Source organism: Macadamia integrifolia, chromosome 3 (assembly GCF_013358625.1).
Source record: "Macadamia integrifolia cultivar HAES 741 chromosome 3, SCU_Mint_v3, whole genome shotgun sequence".
In the NCBI taxonomy this organism is placed as follows: domain Eukaryota; kingdom Viridiplantae; phylum Streptophyta; class Magnoliopsida; order Proteales; family Proteaceae; genus Macadamia; species Macadamia integrifolia.
Window position 1 is genome coordinate 27572375 of NC_056559.1, and position 20672 is coordinate 27593046.

Sequence of the window (20672 nt, forward strand, 5' to 3'; positions counted from 1 at the left end):
GAAAAACAGATGGGCAGAGCATTAACTACAGATCACCAACTATCCTCCCAACTTCAAACTTCACACGCTTATTAAAGTCTCCTCTCCTCGCAACTTAGTTACTCACACACTCTTTCCCTTCCCACCTTCACTCTTCCACTCCTGCTGCTATGGCTACCAGAAGCTTCTCCTTCCTGTCCTTTCTTTTCTTCCTGTTGATCACTCTGGTTTCAGGCCAAGATAATGGTGGTGGTGGTGGCTCTGATGCGTCTACTCCAGATGGAGTTGGAGGAAGAACAAGTGATCAGCTGGTTCCAGCCATGTTCATATTCGGAGACTCCCTCATTGACAATGGCAATAACAATGACCTTCCTTCCTTTGCCAAGGCCAACTACTACCCTTATGGCATTGACTTCGACGGTGGCCCAACTGGTCGCTTCTCTAATGGTTACACCATCGTTGACGAAATTGGTAAAAAAACATCCAACCCCTCTTCTCTCTCTCTCTCTCTCTCTCTGATGTTGTTGTTGTTGTTGTGTTGCAGCTGATCTGTTGGGTCTTCCACTCATTCCGGCATATTCTCAAGCATCTGGTGAGCAAATGCTGCATGGAATTAACTATGCTTCGGCTGCTGCAGGAATCCTTGATATCACCGGTAGAAATTTTGTGAGTTCCATACTCCCATTGCATTTACATCTCTTGAGGTTACGAGTTAAAGCTAATGAAGCACATCCTTATGAAGGTCTCATCTCTCATGCATGCTTATCCCATTTGATTTTGATCCGTCCATATGTGTGGGGCCCAACCTTCTGCATTTAATTTATGAAAAGGGTCATGGTAAATTAAAAACTTTGGAATAATTATGGCCGTTCGATGGCATCATTTTGTTTCATCAAGTGGGAGACATCATTCATGCAGTAGTGAAATAGGGTTTCACCTTAGAGATGATTAGGACTGTCAGATCCGCATCTTTTTTTTTTTGTGGGCTTGGTTCATGATATCTAGTCAGGTTGACTGTTGACTAATGGTCTACAGTTTAAACTGTTAGACCAACTACCTGCCCTCAAGAGAAAAAATAAATTGACTGCTACTGTTGAGAGTCAAAGAAATGGAATTTAGTATCTTGGGATCAAGATTTAGACTGCAAGCTATTGAAATGTCTACTATATCCCCTTGTTTTTCTTTAGGTGAGATCAAAACTTGTGATCGGATGGATTTTTTTCTCTTCGAAGAAAAATTGATATTAAAAAAAACCCTTACCAATGGATCAATATCTGATTAGAGATCAATCTCGGCCAGACGTTAGATAGGGAAGAGGGGGGATGTGTCATTAAACTTCTGCCCTCACCTTTATGGCTTTATCCAACGGTTGACAGGTACAACTGTATACCTACAGAGCGAGACTAGAGAATATTCACGTACGTGAATGTACATGAACGACCCTGGTCCATGGATATGGCATATATTTTCTCTCTCCTCATTTAATAGATGCCATATCCACGGATCATGATCGTTCATGTCCATTCACGTACGTGAATATTCACTTTTCTCCTACAAAGCCGTGCATAAAACCTTTTACCAATGAATAATGAATATTTAAGTGCATATTTTCCCGCCAATTCCAAATTCAGTATTAATCTCAATCCGGTCGGGCCAAACGGCTGATCCTTATGCCTAAAATGCTATTTTGCCTTTTGATCAGGTGGGACGCATACCCTTCGACCAGCAGATACGGAACTTTGAGAACACCCTTGATCAGATAACGACCAATCTGGGGGCCGATCGTATGGCCAATGCAATCGGACAGTGCATATTCTTTGTTGGGATGGGTAGTAATGATTACCTCAACAACTACCTACTGCCCAACTACCCCACCCGGAACCAATACAACGCCCAACAGTACGCCACTCTATTGATTCAACAGTTCACTCGCCAACTCACCGTAAGTCGTCCTTGTCAACCCTCTTAATATTCCGAGTTAATGAGTTGACTCACATTGGCAATCGTCCTGGTTTATTTTTGTTGCAGAGCCTATACAATCTTGGAGGACGGAAATTTGTGATATCAGGGGTTGGAGTCCTTGGCTGTGTACCGAGCATTCTCGCTCAAAGTCCGAATAGCCTGTGCTCCGAATCGGTAAATGGGTTGGTTCTTCCCTTCAATGCCAAAGTCAGATCTCTAGTTGACAACCTGAATGCCAATCTCCCTGGTGCCAAATTCATATACCTTGATTCCTACCAGATGTTCCAGGACATCATCAAGAGCCCGACACAATATGGTATGAATCGGGTTTTTACCTGACCCGACCCACCTGATCGACTCATTTCATTTTTTACAAATTTGAGCTTTTAAGTGAAACAACATAATATTTGACTCCTGAGAAGTGTCAAAAGGGAGTTTTTCCCCCACTTCTTTTCCCTCGGCGTCTTAAATGTTGATGTATACATTTACGCTATTTTGTAGGGTTAAGTGTGATCGATCGCGGGTGTTGTGGGATTGGGCGCAACAGTGGGCAGATCACATGTCTTCCATTCCAGACACCATGCTCCAACAGAGATCAATATGTGTTTTGGGATGCTTTCCACCCAACAGAAGCTGTGAATATCATAATGGGAAAGGAATTCTTCAGTGGGAACACCAACCTTGCCTACCCTATGAACATCCAAAAACTTGCAAATCTTTGATCTTGAGCCAAAAAAGTACTATTTACTTGTTAGAGAGATGATGATGTCTATGAATTGAGCTTTTATAAGGGATTTGGAAGGATTTATATATAATATTGGAGTTTGATTTTGAGACTAAGTAATGGTATGGAATATGAAGAGAGAGAGAGAGAAAGAGAGAGAGTTGCAGTTCCATTATTTCTGGAGTATTAGATGTGTTATTAATGGTGATTAGTCCTCATTTATGTTTCTAACAAGTTTACTTGTGATGAGTTAGATGGATCTATTCAATAACTAGTGAATGTGAGGCCCATCCGTGGCCTTTGCCCTAAGGCCTTAAGGTCAATCTCATTTCCTGCTGGTATAGCCTACTCAAAGCTGGCCCAGTTCGTTAATAGTAAAGATTTCCTACATGGTCCCCTAAGGGGGTGTTTGGTTCGGTAAATCAAATGGTGTATATATCAGATATGAATATCAATCTTTTGATAGACATTCTTCTGAATTATGTTTTTTTTTTTGAAAAATCGTTTGGTTGCCTTGAGCTAGGGGTGTCAATCGGTTGGTCCGGCTCAGTTTTGATTCGGGTTGAGTCGGTTTCGTTGTGGGAAAGCTGAAACCGAAATCGAAACCGAACCAATAAGGAAATTCCGGTTTCGGTTTCGTTTTGGTTTCGATGCGGTTTGATTTCGGTTTGTCTTCGGTTTCTTAAATCGATTTGTAACCGGATTGGTTTTGGTTTTTGGTCCAGTTTGGATTTAACTTTCCATACAAATGTATACAAAACTATGCAAATTTTGATTTTTTTAATGAATTTTGGAGTGTTTCGGTTTCTTACCTGTTTGGTTTCAGTTTCGGTTCGAGTTTTGAGCCGGTTTTGGTTTGGTTTCGGGTTCATCCCATTTCCGGTGCGGTTCGGTTTGGTTTTGGGGTTGCAATACTCCAAACCGAACCAATAAGGCTTCCCTTCGGTTCGATCCGTGTTGTTATCAGTTTGGTCTGGCCGGTTTTACCGGTTTGGTTTAGGAATTGACACCCCTCCCTTGAGGCTAATACATGTTTCTCGCGGGTTGAGATATTGGCTTCCGTAGAGAACTTCTTTCCGCTTTCTCCTTTTATATTAGGTGGTAAAAAGGTTGCTCAAATCTAAGTTTAAGCGTTGAGGTAAACTCAGATTTGGAACACATCTTTTGTAATATGGTCATTCATGGGAAGTAGGGTGCTCACTTATGAGGGTCAATCTAGTGGAACCAAACAGCTCCAAAAATTAAGAATTATCATTCTAAAGAATGTCATCCCAAAGATTTACCGAACCAAACACCCCCTAAAGAAATCTTATTTAGCATGTGCTTGATCAGAAAGGGACCCAAGTTTTTATAGATGTAGAACCTTAGATCCTATATTCACATATCAGGTTTCAATCTCATCGTAATTTGTCAAGTGGTAAAATAGAGTTTTGAAAACTCTAAACTATAAGAGAGTACCAAGTAATGATCAAATTATCGTGCATGGATAGACATACATGATGATGCATACTAATACACATGATGATGATATTTGATTGAACTAACTTTTAAATAACAACTCTCTCGTGCTGTTGGTGAGGTTTTGATGTGATAAGCCTCACTCACCAAGGGGACTTGAGTTTGTTAATAGAACTGCAGTAAAGGAATTATCACCTTGATGTATGTGAACCTTCAAATGAAAAAAAGGACAATTTCCTAGATTTACTAGATATTGTAGCAACATCTATCTCCAATCTTTCACATGCCTGATTTTTATATACCTTCCACAACTATCTCCAATCCTTCATTTTCAACAGTTTGTTAATTGATTTAGAGTTTGGAATTATAATTTTCTTTTCAATTTTTCCACACTCCATTGTAGATTTGATTATGAAGATACCTTTTGCTAGCACTTCTCATAAGGATTTCTGGATTTGTCCCCTGTCTTACATTTTAACTATGGAGCCTTTTTTTTTCGGTTTCCATCATGAGCACCCCCACATTCTTCCATAATACCTGTGAAGGATTATTTGCAGTTGTGTACACTTTTGATCATCCAAATAATTTTTCATGATGAGAGTTTTGATCCAAAATCACAAGAGGCTGCCTGAGCTTACATCCCTTTCATTTAACAACTACATTGTCTTGGCATCTATGAATTTTAAGTTTACAAGATGTCCACAAGAAACAGAAGCAAAAGGATTGCAACAAAGATTATATATATATATATATATATATATATAAATAAAATCTGATTAATTGAATAGAACTATGCAACGTATTTCATTGGTTACTATATATTATATTTGGTGATGGTAGTGTTTTTTTACCTAGACATAAGGATAACGGTCAGAGATGAATGTCCCCGAAGGGACACAGGACGTCATTCCATGCTCCCTATATCTCGACGTAGCCCCTATATTTAAATGTAACCCTATGTCTCATCCAAAAAACTTTATTCCTAATTGATATATCGTTCACACCTTGACACTTTTTTTTATCTTTTTTACATAGCATCCCGTGATGCTGGAGTGGGTCCCTCTGTTAGGTTTCCCTCTAGCTATTTGGGGCTTGGTTTTTGGTTAGGATTCATCCATATGATCTGAATACAGTTTCTGCCTTTGGACTCCTCTCTTTAGCCCATACCTTGTCAACTCAAATTGACTTGATGTAGGGTCATCAATCATAGGGTGTCAAGTGGGACCCAGGGAATCTAGCTAGGGGGTCTCGTGATTGGTCATTGGATTTAGCAGAGATTAACTATCATAACAACTTTTTAGAAAAGCATTAACATGTATCTTCTTAGATTACAAAACAGATCTCCCTTGAATTATGCATAAAAATCCTGAATTAATGGTTGTTTATATATATTTGGATGGTGAAAGAGAACTCTGTCCAAAATAAAGCAAGTCATAATGAAAGCCATAAAAGAGAATTGCATAAGATTTTGGAAAATCTTTAAGGGTCCAAACTTTGACATGTATCTTCTTACATTACAAAACAAATCTCTAGTAGATTTTGCATAGAAAATCCTGAATCCATTATGGATTTTGCTATAAAATCCCCTCAAGCTTCACTAGAAGAATTTGCATTTGTTTTTTGTAGTCAGGTAGAAATGGCTGAACCTAAGCTTCTACATGTTGTATCTCTCCTTATTTTGGTTCTCTCTTCCATAGCAATGGGTAAGTGTTTCTTCAAGTTCATATAATTTTCCTTTTATGTAACATATTTTTTTTATAATGATAATATGCAGAGAGAAAGAATGCTACCCATCTTCATTTCCCATGTCCAGAGTCCAGACAAAGAGATTTGATTTCAAAAGATATTAACAGACGCCTCTGCCACCTAAAAATATGAGGAACACAAATGGGTAGTGTTCTTTCTCTTAATACACATTGTTTGATTGAAATTTATCATTTGTAAGGGTTGGTTGGATGTACTCATCGCAAGCAATGCTAAAGAAACCAAGTTGTGTCTCTCTTTTGTGCTTCTTTATATTTCTAATTTCTATATCCGATCGATGTAGTCGATCCCATTTAGTTGGGATAAGATTATGATCGATGTTGTTGTTGTTGTTATATATTTGGTTGGATTTTGGGCTTTAACTTGTGGGAATGGAAATGAGAAGAAAAAAATTTACCACCTGATTTGTAAGAGTTTTTCTATTATTCGCACTTGTAATCAAAGAAATAGAATAATTCGATCACTTTCCTTTTGAATTCATAAATTACTTTAAAATTTTATTATTTTTTAAAATACCATTTGAGATTCCATTTCTTTGACTATACGAAACTAGGTATTGATTTTTCTTTTGTTTATCTTTCAGTTCAATCATCAAGGTACCTGGAAGAAGACAGCAAGAACGTTGAAGGTGTTGGACAAAACTATGTTGAACTTGAAAAATGCACCTCACTAGTTCAATGTGTAAAACTTTGTACTGGACAGGGACATAAAGGAGGTTTTTGTAAATTAGGTCAAGATTCTCTTATCTGTCAATGCTATGGATAGTTTAATTATTTAAAAATAAATTAATAAATAAAGGGATGCATACTTATATGTGCTTCATTTGAGCTTAATAAAATCCTGGTTTTTTTTTTCTTTTTCATGAGTTCTGAAAAAAATATTGCATCATTAATCAATGACAGGGCCAATTAAAATTAGGCTTGTGCTTTAACCTTTTTATTTAATTAGAGATCATAGGGGTTGCCAAGTTAAGGCGGGTTTCACTGCCTTACTACTTTAATTCAGCTTTTCAAGGTGAAGCTCTGTCAACCTGGTGTGCTTTTACTAAAGTTCTTGCAACCAGTATCACTCACCTCCAAGTGGAGATGGATAACAAGGAGGTTGTTACTTATTTTTAAGATCTAAATCACATTCCACCCTAGATGATGCAGCTGTTGCTATCTTTGATGTGAGGCAAATTGCTGCCTCTTTAATTTCTGTTTCTTTTCGTTGTAATCCACAGGCAATGAATAGTATCATAGATGCCCTTAGTATCATAGATGCCCTGGTTAGGAAGGTATTATCTATCATGCGTATGACAGATTGATCTATTTCCACTCCATGGCTTCATTATTTTTATTTTTCCAAATCTCTAGGTTGTATACTTGTTTATCATCAGTAAATTTCCTTTCTGTCAAATATATTTAAAGAAAAAATTAAAAATCCCTCTCCTTTTATAATTGCATAACGACATCCCTTCCATTATGGAAGGGAGAAAACAATTACACCACTCCATGTTCATTATTATTGGAAAACATGTTATAAATAAAGTTTCAGAATACCTTTAATTTGTTCGGTTTTGAAAATTTGGATTTAAAAGTTTTCCCTCACCCAAGGTTTGAATTTCTTAGAGTTGTTTTTTATGAAAGACACTTTTGGGTGGAAACTTTAGTTCCACATTGGAGGTTAATATAAAGGAATGAGAATCTAAGGATAGGATTCATTGAAAAGAGGTATCTCTTTTCCTTTATATTTATGGTGATTTCAACATACACCTGTGTCGCGTTGGCTTAAGAAGGGGTTTTAATATTTAAAACATTATTTTGCTCCAAAAAGGATTAATTTTCTAGTTTATAATTTATCGACATTGGATATATTTTTATTGACATCAGTGGCATGCTCTCTGGCATTTTTGGGTTTTACTTAACATTGTTTTTAGGCCATCAAACACCAGACATACTATACTTCATATCGGGGTTTGTCAAGGTCCATACTGGACTAATTTGCTCTCTATTTTTCAGGGGGTCACCACTTTTAGAAAGAGTGCCTAAAATGTCTTTTCACCTCTATAAAATAGAGATTGTCCCTAGCCATTTAATGACATTCTATAGTGATATTTTCTCACTTAAATCTCTCAATTTATCTACATTTCTCTCATTCAAACTTCAAATTTTGTTTCTTGGTTCCACACCTCTATTCTTGTTTCATATTTGTAAGTTTGAGTACAAACTATAAGAGAATGTACTGATACTGCTGTCAATCATTAGATTGTATCTTGGAGGTCAATTCACATATCTCTGATTGCATCAATAGGAGGCATCTATGGTCTTAAGGAAAATGCATGTTGGTACGCCTCAGCCTTCATCATCTCAATTTTGCTTCGTTTTGTGGAGCAAAACATTTTCCTCTATCAAATAAGTTTAATTACGTCACTCTCATAATCTTTGTATAGTCTTCCTGTTGCAACGACTGCCCAATGTCATGACTGTCTATTTTCCTATTACACACACAAGAGAGAGAGATAGATACAAAATAATAATAATAATAATAATAATAATAATAATAATAATAATAAAACCAAAAGACGTGCAAATAACTATCACTGTCTGTTGCAAATATATGTGCCATTCTTCTTATTCTCTATCCTGTGTGCCTTTCTCTCTCCTCGAACTTGCTATCTCTCTTCTATTATCAACTGCGTCAACTGTTCGTCACTAGGTGTTGCAGCTTCATCCTTCCAGTAAAAAGCAACAATGGTCGAAAAGTTTTCCTATTTTGATTCTATAATAGAGGTTGTCCATAGCCATTTAAAGACATTCTTTAGTTTCTCACTTAAAAATTCTCTCTACTTATTTAGATTTCTCTCATACAACATAAAATTTGGTTTCTTTGTGAGTTTAAGCACAGACTATAAATGTAATGTCTCGGCTCTATTAATCTTAGCACAATATTGTCTTCTATGGTCCATGGGCCTCAAGGCATTAAAATACGGTGTGCCATATTAAGGGGTCTAGAGTGTTGTATGGTTGTCCTTGTTGGCAACCCAGCCATGTGGCAGTAATGATTTGGCCAGTTTAGGTGATGTGTTCGAAAGTAATGACATGACATCGTTCAATGTCATCGATGAGATAACATAGTCACATTGTGTTCATGGAGTGGTTTGATTCATCTATAGTAGGTGGTGTTGGTTTCTGGGTCAAAACTGACAAAATTAGCTTATCTATGGTCGGGGGCATTTTCGGCAGTGAAAATTATATTTTTGGAAAACTATTTCTCCATGAAAAAGATAGATTGTAATTTATCTAGTCTAGTGCATTTGATTTTATCGCATTCCGATATCGTATGAAAAAGTTATGGTATTCATGGAAATCAAGGGTAATTTCAGCATTGAAGATGAATTTTTTAAAAGAAGTTTTCTTCATGTAACAATACGACAAAAATCAGATCTTTCCAATGGTTCTAATTTCGTCACATTCCGATTCTGTATAAGGAATATGTGTCACTAGAAATATCTAGGGGCATTTTGATATTTTTATATTATTGATTCAGATGATCGAGTCTTCTGGAAAGTTGTAGAGCATCCAGTCGTGGTTCCAACGCACTTTGTTTTATCTCGATCGGATATTGTATGAAAAAGTTACATGTGTTTTTGTGAAACTGATTCGAAAATCTGAACCAAAAAAATCAACAGACTACTCTCGATGTTGAGTGGATTTTCCAGATTTAATTTTCAAATTTCAGGGGCTTTTGTGTTATTTAGAGATTTTGAAGGTCTGAGTTGCTAGGGGTCTTTAAGCACTGAAATATATAAAGGCAGAGACTTGATTGTAATAAAGAGGATTAAAGGGAAGTGAAATGGATGGTCCAGATTTGACCACGTAGGTTTGATGCCCATCCAAAGGCTATTGAGATTTTGAGCTGACATGGAAGAGATAAATGTTTTTGCGTGGGATTTGATTGGTTAGGTGCATAAGCCTTGATGCTCTGGTGCTACACCTTATCAAGGTATGTTGTGGTGTTTCGTGCATGCATAGAAGGTATTAAAAAGATTCTGATCTTAAGGATCTCATGAGATCTGAAAAAAAACCAATCTTGAAGGATTCGGATACAATGGTTGATAAGCGTTTCACTTTTATGAGTGGGAGACAAGTTCCCTTAAAATCTGGAAAAAACAACCAATCAAAAATCGACAACAAAAAGTGACAGATGATCGCTGACGTCATCATGACTTCATCAGTTGACTCCATTATTCAAATCTTGTGGCTAAGATTTACTATTCGTTATTTTAATTAGACGGTCTAGATTAAGAGATTCCTTTTGATGAGATATAAGGTCAGATTTATGCACGCCACCGGCATTACCTACACCACTCCTATGAAGATTCTATTTTTGGTTTTCTGGTTAGCTCAACTTCAAAGGGCCATATCTCCCTCATCCCAACTCAGATTTGGGTGATTCAAGTTGAAGATTCTTCATTATTACGAGCTCTACACACCAGAGAGAAGAGATCAGGTAGAGGGGTTGCAGGGGTGGTCGAAAAAATGAATTGAAGCTTGTGAAAAGCTTAAGGTTTGAAGGAAAGATTTCCATCCTTTTGCACTTGATCCATAGCCTCCATTAGAGCTTAGGAAGCTGCTGGAAACCAAGGCAACAAGCTCTATTGGTTGTTGCCAAGAGAAAGAAAAAAAAAAGGGAAGAAAAGAGAAGAAGAGGGAAATAGAAAAGAAGTTTTCTCCTCTTTGTGTGTGAGTGTGAATACCATTATTGCTCCATTGAAAGTAAAGAAAATGAGAAAAGAAAGAAGAAGAAGAAGAACCTAGAATTTAGTTCTTGTGAGTTATTTCAAGAAACCCAAATGCCAACCTCGATTGAAGCATTGGCTGCACCGAGACAACGTGGTTGTGATCCACATCAAGTGGAGATCGATATTATTGCATCTCCGATGGTTACTCCTTGCCAAGGTAACCTCACTTTTGTCAAATTTTCATTATTATAAATCATTGTAGGCAAGATGTTTGATAAAATGCCTAAGTGATAGTTGTAGTCTATTTGGGGGAAATTTGAATGTATAAGTGCTTCACTTTAGGGCATTGTTATAAGCCCAACTTTATTTTTGATTAGTATTCAGTGGGTGCTGGACACAGAGGCTATGTGTTCCTTGGTAGTTACTACTACCTAAACCTATTTGCCGTGGGTGCGGCCTCTCAAATCATTCTGAGAAAACTAGGGTGAAGACCTAGCCATTGTATATTATTGGTGGAAACTGAGAATGTATTCCCTTGGCTGTGGGTGCAGTTATAATTAATGTTGAGTACATACTGAGCTCGACAATGGTCATTACTCTGTGCATGTAGGCAACTGGTCGAAGCACATATTTCTTGTATTGTGGATGTGTATGCTCATATTTGTATTGTGGATTGGAGTGATTGGCTGCAGAATGGGTGTGTACATATGGTAGACCTGGCCACTTGGTGGTGCAGTGTAGATACACATACAACTATGTATGTATGAGATAGTGATTATCATGTGAGGTTTATGAGACAGCTCTAGGCAGCAATACAGGTTATGTGTGTAAGTTTTGTACAACAGTAAGAATTGTCAGTAGTATGTATAACAGCTCTGGGCAACATCAGTAGACTGTGTATGTATCTATTGAAGTATAAATAGTGATTGCCACATTAGGGGTACAACTGAAAAATGAAAAAATATTTGGCACACTGAATCAGCCCACCTCTCAGTATCAACCGGGACCCAACATAGAGGTTATTAACTAACTTAACAATCTCTTCCTAAGCAATGTGAGACTAAAGTTTACATACCCTCACCGATCTCCTAGGCTGGTTCGATACAGTTTATGTTTTTTCAATAATATATAGGGTAGATCTATATCATATAAGTACAAGTTCTTTAATTCAATGGCTTTAATTTTCCCATTTAATGATTCTTGTCATTGTAGGTAAGATGTTTGATAAAATGCCTAAGTGATAGTTGTAGTCTATTTGGGGAAAATTTGCATGTATAAGTGCTTCACTTTAGGGCATTGTTATAAGCCCAACTTTATTTTTGATTAGTATTCAGTGGGTGCTGGACACAGGGGCTATGTGTTCCTTGGTAGTTACTACTACCTAAACCTATTTGCCGTGGGTGCGGCCTCTCAAATCATTCTGAGAAAACTAGGGTGAAGACCTAGCCATTGTATATTATTGGTGGAAACTGAGAATGTATTCCCTTGGCTGTGGGTGCAGTTATAATTAATGTTGAGTACATACTGAGCTCGACAGTGGGCATTACTCCGTGCATATAGGCAACTAGTCGAAGCACGTATTTCTTGTATTGTGGATGTGTATGCTCATATTTGTATTGTGGATTGGAGTGCTTGGCTGCAGAATGGGTGTGTACATATGGTAGACCTAGCCACTTGGTGGTGCAGTGTAGATGCACATACAACTGTGTATGTATGAGATAGTGATTACCGTGTGAGGTTTATGAGACAGCTCTGGGCAGCAATACATGTTATGTGAGTAAGTTTCGTACAATAGTAAGAATTGTCAGTAGTATGTATAACAGTTCTGGGCAACATCAGTAGACTGTGTATGTATCTATTGAAGTATAAATAGTGATTGCCACATCAGGGGTACAACTGAAAAATGAAAAAAGATTTGGCACACTGAATCACCCCACCTCTCAGTGTCAACCGGGACCCAACATAGAGGTTATTAACTAACTTAACAATCTCTTCCTAAGCAATGTGAGACTAAAGTTTGCATACCCTCACCGATCTCCTAGGCTGGTTCGATACAGTTTGTGTTTTTTCAATAATATATAAGGTAGATCTATATCATATAAGTACAAGTTCTTTAATTCAATGGCTTTAATTTTCCCATTTAATGATTCTTATCTGATGGATCTTTAAAAAATGGTTGAAGGGGTTTTTCCTTCACCGAAAACTTTGTCATTTTTTTTTTTTCCGGATAGAATTAGTTATCTTTATGCTCTCCTTCAAAATTCAGTTCAAAGTTCAAACTTCAAACTTCAAATTCCGACACTCCAATTGACCCGAGTCATTTGGGGGTTTGGGCAATTAGAGTCAAAAGCAAGATCTGTTCTTGTCTATTGGGATCCTCTGTAGATCTTTTCTTCTCTTTTCCTTGATATTTTTTTGTTCTGCCAAACCGAAGCCAATTGATGGCGAGGAGACCGGATGAAGAGTACGATTACCTCTTCAAGGTCGTATTAATCGGAGATTCTGGCGTTGGAAAATCCAATATCCTCTCCAGATTCACCCGAAACGAGTTCTGCTTGGAGTCCAAATCCACTATTGGCGTCGAATTCGCCACCCGAACCCTCCAGGTATAGATATTTATACTTGTATCTGTCTCTCTCTCTCTTCAAAGTTCTTTCGTTTCACGCTACTAGCATGCAGCTTCTCTTCATTTCTGGGTCACGATTCTTTGTTGAAATCATGGCGAGGGTTTTTGTTTGCTAAAGTGGGTTTGGGTTATCATTGTGATATGGGGTTCAATTTGGCTTTTTGTTGTTGTTCTGTTAGTCTGGGTAGTGATTTGGAGCTGTGGTGCTTATGTGGTTCGGTCTGGGGTTTGTAGTTGGTAAATGTTTGAAATTTCTGCTTGGATTTGGTACCGCTATGGGTTTTTACTGAATTACTTGTTGTTTGCGAATTGGTATGAGATGGATGGCAACTGGATCTTGTGAATTCACTGTTTATAGATATTTCTTCCACGCTTTCCAAGTGTTTTCCTTCAGAATTTTGGATCTGAAAGCAATATCTTCTTGTCAATATCGAGATCCAGATGCACTTATGCGCTGTAAATATAAGCGATTTGCTTTAATTGATCCTGAAAAGTAGTGAAATTCTTGAAAGTCCTGGTTTAAAATAATTTCGATAGTTAGATGGCAGCAGCTCAAGTAAAATATGTGAATTTCAATGCACTCCATAGAGAGTAAATGCAGAGATGGCTTCTGCGTCATGTCTTTTGATGATTTAATGAATTGTATTGATTTGAATCTGAAGAACAGGGAGAGAAAGTACAGTACCTATAAGTGCTTAAGTTTGAAGAATATAGAATATTTGGTTGGCCATAGGTAACATGCCACTCCATAAAACTGGATTACTTTCTTCTCATTGCAGTGCTTTAGTGCTATCTAGATAACTTTATTCTGTCAAATTTTGATTCTTTTAGAAATCTAATCTCAAAATAATCAACGAAGTGATGTTTAAAAATAAACTGCAAAATTTTTCAGACGTGTGTGAACGGTAATGTATTCTGATTAGATCTCTTTAACTTGACCTTATCTTAACCAAACTGAATTGATCTTGGGACAATTAATTAATAAAAATTTCCATTAAAGCTCCAATCTAAAATCTGCTTCCATGCAACCCAACATATGGGAGAACAGCTAGCCAAGTATCCCATGCTTAGACACCAAAAGAAAAAGTATCTTATGCTTAAGAAGCTAGTACACTTAAGCCCTTTCATAAGATAAAGGCTGAAAATTCTCACCAGAGATGACTTATCCTTGTGTATCGTCTTTTTTATTCCCTGTATTTATTTATTCTGAATCTTTGATATGCAATCAGAGAGCTGTATTAGTTTGAGCTAGAACAAATTTGCATTTCCCCAAAAAAATTCTTCGATGAAGGTAATGGACACTAACTGGTTGTGTCAGAAAAAGGGCAGCTAGACACAATTAGGCATGCATGCATACTGATTTAAGGTTAGAAGCAGCATTGTCATAAGGTGATGGAAACATAAAAGTACAAGGTGATTCTGAGGAGTTTTGGGAAAGTTATGGCCATTCAGTGATAGGGTGTGAAGCGTTAATTAGATCTCTATTCTGGGTATTCCAATTTAATTAGGATTACAATTTAGGTTTGACTTATATTTTTCTTTGTTTCAAGGAGTCAGGCAGTCACAAGAGCTCATAAAACTTCTATTTAATTCATGTTACGAGTTTCACTTTGTATGAGAGTTAAGTTTGACTTTAAATAGGAGAAGGAGTTAAATAAGGTTTGTCAAGGGGCTTTATGGTGTCAACTGGAGAAGAAATTGGCTGAGGTTCCTGCAAAAAAAAAATTTCCCCACCCCCAAGAAAAAAATGCTGACTTTCTTGGCAGAAATTTTTTGGGTTCACTCAAGTTGTTTAGTGGTTGCTAGTCTACTGATTTGCGGTAGGTTTATTACCTCGCTTCTTTTTATGAAGTCTGGGTTTGTTCTGGGCTATTTTGCTACTTTTTTGAAGTTCTTTAAATGGTCTTTAAAATTCTATCTAATTATTGATCTTCTTCTTAGGATTCTCTTACATTTTCACTCTTATTCCATTATCCTTACAGAAATCATAACCTCTGTCTGAGCAAAATTATGGCTCTTTTAACCATTGTTTTTGTTTAGATACCAAAGTTATTTAACTTTGTCCATTAGGAAGCCTTGAATCAGTATTGATAATCCTAATTTGGTGCAAGTTAAGTGATGAAGGTTAGAATTCCTAGGTCTCTATTTTACCAGGCTAGGATCTTTAAACCTTTTTTTTTTTTTTGGTAGAGAGGATCTTTAAACCGTCATGCAGTATCAAATAGTTAGTTGTATTTATATTAATTGAAGTCAAAGTTGTTGGAGGACTGTAAATTAACTATGTATTGAATTCCACTTAAGAGTTTGATCCCTCCAGTCTAAAAATGCTTGGGTCATGGATCACTGGCCTTTAATATTTTGAAAATTCTAAGAAGTAACGGAAATCTTGAAGTCTTTCCTGGGGAAAATTCCCAGGATGCTTGCTATCTTTGCTCTTATGGTTGCTGCTTTTGTACCATTTGGAGTTGTTGATTGTCTTTGGAGTTTGATATAAATTTCAGTGGAATTTATTTCTATACTGATTCAAATGTCAGAGGATTGATTCCTTGCTGTTTGTGCATTTTATTGTCGGTTCTTGTCCTGTTATTATGGATTCTATGTAATCTTGATGACCTGTTACAAACCTGTAAACCAGCTGGTTTCATCCCATAAATTCATGAAGAATACAATTTCCTATCCATCTTAGTGTTGGTCTTTTCCTTCAATTACCATTCAGCCAACTGCCCATGAACCTCAATCTGTTTCTGGTTGTCCTAATAAAATCAAGAAAACCACTATCCCTAGCTACACCACTCATAATGAAAGAGAAATTATTCATTCTCCAATCTCCAACTGGTTAACTCAAATCCCAAATTATTGAAATTTTGATTAACCATTAGACCATTTTCATTAAAATGGACTGTGAAATGTATTGAATTAAACTACAGAATGCTGTGTATTGATTCTCTAGACCAACACTGAAGCTAGTCTGTGAAATGTTGGAAACATAACTGTGATTGAGTTGAAACTTGGGGTTCTCTTATGACTTTATGAGCATTATTTCAACTATGTGAGGATCTTTCTCATGTTCTACTAGACCAAACAATCTGATCACCTTTTTTAAGACTAAAAGTATAATGTTACAGCCTTATGATTGGCATCAAATGACATTTAGTAAGAAAGGAAAGGATTAGATGGAATGAGGAAAAGCATAGCCTGGTATAAGCATTCCGTGATGACAGCCTCTACTAAAATTGACAAATGAAAATGATCAATACAACAACCCACTGAAGGCCCACAACCACCAAGTGCTGCCACCATCCACCAACATCAAAACCCAAACTGCTAACAGTAACCCTCCTGCCTCACATCCCAGGGTATAGGAAATCACCACAATGATAAAAATAGACAATTTTATTCAACAGGGGCTCCTTCCTTTAGATCTTGTGAACGATTTCAAACTTACGTGATTCTCCCTTCCCAATTTATCTGGATTGAGATATCTTACTTTCCAAGGACGTGCTTTCCTTCCCATAATTTTTTAAATGAACAAACATCTGTTGATTTCTGAATAGCAATTTATTGACAAAGAGAAAAATGTGAAGACATGAGGAAAAAAAAAAGACTTGGCCCGGCCTCTGCTAAAGGCAGCCCGAAGCAAAAAAGAAAAATAAAAAGAACAATAGGAAAAGAAAAAGACAGTTACAATTACATTAGAGAAAGACTATCCCCAAACAAGTTCTTGGCCAAATCACTCCTTGGTCTCCATCAGAATAAGACATTTGCTTGAGATGCCATGCGAATGATATTCTTGAGCAAAAGAGTGAATTGAGCGGACTTCCTTCTCCAAGTAGGTCCCTCTTTTCAGCGTTTAAAAGAACTTGCAGGACTCCTGGGAAAAGCCAGCTTTTTATCCACAGGCAGCACCTTGAAACCTGCATCTTCTGCCAGAAACATGTTGAAGCACTTCACTTGAAATTCTCCTCCCCCAGCTCTTGAATACTGACATTTTGCAGAGAAATGGTTTTTTAGATGCCATGAAGATGTAAAGAGAGAAGTAGAGAACAACTAGGCATGGAGAGGGATTCCAAATATATTTAGCCTAATTTCAACTTTTTTTTGGGGTGTGTGTGTGTGTAATATAGCACAATTTCTTTTTGGTAGCAATTTAGCATAGTTTCACTTGCTGTATGAAACAATGAACTTGCCGCTAATGGAAACAAATAAAGACCAATGCTATGTTGTTTATTTTTTGGGAGATTAGTAGCAATTCTAAACTGTCTGATTCTTTTTTCAATCTTCGAATTTACGGATGTTTAGCAAGCCACACTTTTAATTTATGGTTAATTTTTGTCTTTCCAATATTTGATTGCCTCTTCATTTTCATTAAATGAAATTACCTCTTTTCTGTGAGGTTTTGATTAGTGCTGTATTAGACATTTTTTGTACTTTTAGTTTTTGTCAATCTCATGATGTCTCTGGGGAACAGGTCGTTGTCCTTGACAACAATGGAATTTTGTGACTTAAGTCTTTGTCTTAGTAGTAAATCCTTTGCTTTTATATATCACTTTACAGACAGTACATCCAAGGAAGGTGATCAGTCAAATTTGGTGTAGGGTTGCAGCTACTCTGAGCCCCAACCCTTAAAAACCTACAAGCATAACCTGTGTCTGCCTCATGGGTAGGGCAGGAAATTGTAGGAAAATATCTGTGGGATAGTGGGAGGTAACTGGGGTGGGCCTCTGTTTCCATGCAAGGATCGATATCTTGGTTCGGGATCTGGTTTCGGTCAGGCTCGAAACTGAGATGTGCTGAATCTTGTTTCAAGGTTTCAACCCTGGGCCTCCCTGGGTTTCGTTTCAGCCAGGCCCGAAAAACTTGGAAGGAAATGACATTGTTGTATATAGAAGATAATATAGGAAATAACCTGTGAATGCCTCATGGGTAGGGCAGCGCAGGGCAGGGCAGGAAATTGTAGGAAAATATCTGCAGGATAGTGGGAGGTAACTGGGGTGGACCTCTGTTTCCATGCAAGGATTGATATCTTGGTTCAGGACCTGGTTTCGGCCAGACTCGAAACTGAGACGTGCTGAATCTTGTTTCAAGGTTTCAACCCTGGGCCTCCCTGGGTTTCGTTTCAGCCAGGCCCGAAACTGAGAAAACTCGGAAGGAAATGACATTGTTGTATATAGAAGATAATATAGGGATGGAGCCCCTTTTGGGACACAGATCAATGAGAAGTTTCTCGTGACCATGAGTCAATTAATCTGCAGAAATGGAACAAATTTGTAGAGTGGGGGTTTCTCATCTCATCGAGTAAAAGCACCTAAACATGATTTTCCATGAGGAGGATTGCTGTCCCCTCCTTTCCGGTCTGGCCTTGGTACGGCATTTGAACCCAAAGCTATGGTTGGATCCTATCTGTTCAGATTCCTGAGATCCAGCCGATTGAGTATGGTCCTTTCTGACCCTGGAACTTAGAATGGCCAGCCTTCTATATTTCCAGTTTAAGAACAAGAGGTATTAACCCAACAATTCAGTAACAGGAAAACCAAAAACCCAACCTACTAACGATAAGCTTTTTTGCATAGGAGGTCCAGATCCTCTGTGATCAAACGGTAAGCTAAACCTGAACATCCCCCACCCCCAACAGGGCATGCCAAGTTACCAACTGAACTGCCTCTAGCATCCCTAAATGTGTCCTTGTATATTGGTTCTGGGGATGCCAACCAAAAGTGACCTCTTATATTTGGAGGAGGACAGGTTACCGTCCCCTGCTTCTAAATTTTCTGCTATTTGTTTCTTGATTTACTGATAAATTGCTGTATTTCAATTTTGGATATCATCTCCGGATAAATTATTATGAAAACAGATGGCCTAGATATCTGTTCTCATTCTCAAGTACTTTCGCTTCTGCTGAGTTTGGAAAATATAAAACAAAAAAGTTCTCTTTTAATTCAAACAATCAGTCTGAAGTAGATGTACATCTTTGTTACTTGACAGAGTTGGGTTAGGGAAAAATGCGTGTAATCAAAATGTCTCTGTTTTGTCTAATTATCCCTCAGATGAGAGTCCTTTGATTGTCAGGGTAGACTCATATTTCTTAAATGAGAGTATTTTGATTGTCAGGGCAGTTTAATTTTTCGTAAATGATAGCTATCTATGCTATCTTCTTTATGCAATGTTATGGTGTTATAGAGTCAGGGATCAGGATCAGTCCTGAATGTTTCAATCTGGGATAAAATTATAGCTGTTGCTATAACTTCTAATAGGGACCTGCTGGTTCATCCAGTCCTTCCAGTGGATCAGGGAAATCAATCCAGATCCTGTTCAGATCCTATGGTCCCCATCTCTTAAACCTTTTCATGTGTCTCAGCAGATAATTTTTTAGAATTCTTGCCTGTAAAAACCACCATTAGTCGAACTTGCTATATTTATTTATTCCTTTGCTTGACCCTTTTGTTAATTTTTTGTTTCTAGCTAATCTATTCTCACAATCTGTTATATGGAGAAATTACCTTCATGATATTATCCGTTCTCTTTCTGAGTAGGTGGAGGGGAAGACAATAAAAGCACAGATATGGGACACAGCAGGGCAAGAGCGCTATAGAGCGATAACCAGTGCCTACTACAGGGGTGCCCTAGGAGCTCTTCTGGTATATGATGTTACGAAACCGACAACATTTGAAAATGTTAGTCGATGGTTGAAGGAGCTGCGGGACCATGCTGACTCAAATATTGTAATTATGCTCATTGGTAATAAGACTGATCTCAAGCATCTCCGAGCAGTGGCTACTGAGGATGCTCAAGGCTTTGCTGAGAAGGAAGGCCTGTCATTCATCGAGACTTCTGCACTCGAAGCTACGAATGTTGAGAAGGCTTTCCAGACCATCCTTGCAGAAATATACCGGATAATTAGTAAGAAGAATCTCTCTTCAGGCGAGCCTGCACCTGCAGAATTTAAAGAGGGGAAGACAATTGATGTCTCAGCATCAGAGATGAACACCAAGAAGTCATGCTGCTCTTCATCTTAGTTTAGATTGTTTGTTGTCTATTGCCTGGTTTGTTCTTTTAGGAGTTTGCACAAGCTATTTTGCAATTGATTTGTGGATTTCAGTGTATTTTGCTACATGATATCAGAAATAGGTGAAGGAAATCAAATTTGTAGTAAATTAGCAAAATATTATTACATAGCTTGATGGGGAATTCACAATGGAGCCTAGTGCCAGCATGCCCTTTTCGAGGCATCACTGTACAAATTTCTACAGAAAGATTAATTTCCCTTCCGTAGATGACTATCTTGCTTGTTTTTGTCTGTTTGGTAATGAATCATTTAAAGGTAATTTATCTTATGACTCTTTTGGTAAGTTGTTTTTTCATGTTGTGATTGATCACATTTTGTGGGAAAGAGAAAAAATCTCTATTTCCTTACGTTCTATTGAACATATTATGAAGGA

At 37.5% G+C, this 20672-nt stretch overlaps 2 protein-coding genes and 1 long non-coding RNA gene across 3 annotated transcripts; all 3 read left to right on the forward strand.

The window, feature by feature from the left end:
• LOC122073184 (GDSL esterase/lipase At1g71691-like) lies at positions 1–2781 on the forward strand. The gene is made up of 5 exons (XM_042637720.1): positions 1–450; positions 524–645; positions 1682–1921; positions 2008–2257; positions 2443–2781. Exons 1-5 carry the CDS (start codon positions 150–152, stop codon positions 2661–2663), a joined length of 1134 nt encoding a protein of 377 aa, XP_042493654.1. The 5' UTR covers positions 1–149; the 3' UTR covers positions 2664–2781.
• A 2848-nt stretch (positions 2782–5629) lies between these two features.
• LOC122073013 lies at positions 5630–6744 on the forward strand. The gene is made up of 2 exons (XR_006138624.1): positions 5630–5826; positions 6471–6744. It is a non-coding gene; the product is annotated as an uncharacterized LOC122073013 (long non-coding RNA).
• A 6116-nt stretch (positions 6745–12860) lies between these two features.
• LOC122073957 (ras-related protein RABA2a) lies at positions 12861–20505 on the forward strand. The gene is made up of 2 exons (XM_042638696.1): positions 12861–13216; positions 19767–20505. Exons 1-2 carry the CDS (start codon positions 13052–13054, stop codon positions 20247–20249), a joined length of 648 nt encoding a protein of 215 aa, XP_042494630.1. The 5' UTR covers positions 12861–13051; the 3' UTR covers positions 20250–20505.
• Positions 20506–20672: the final 167 nt, after the last annotated feature.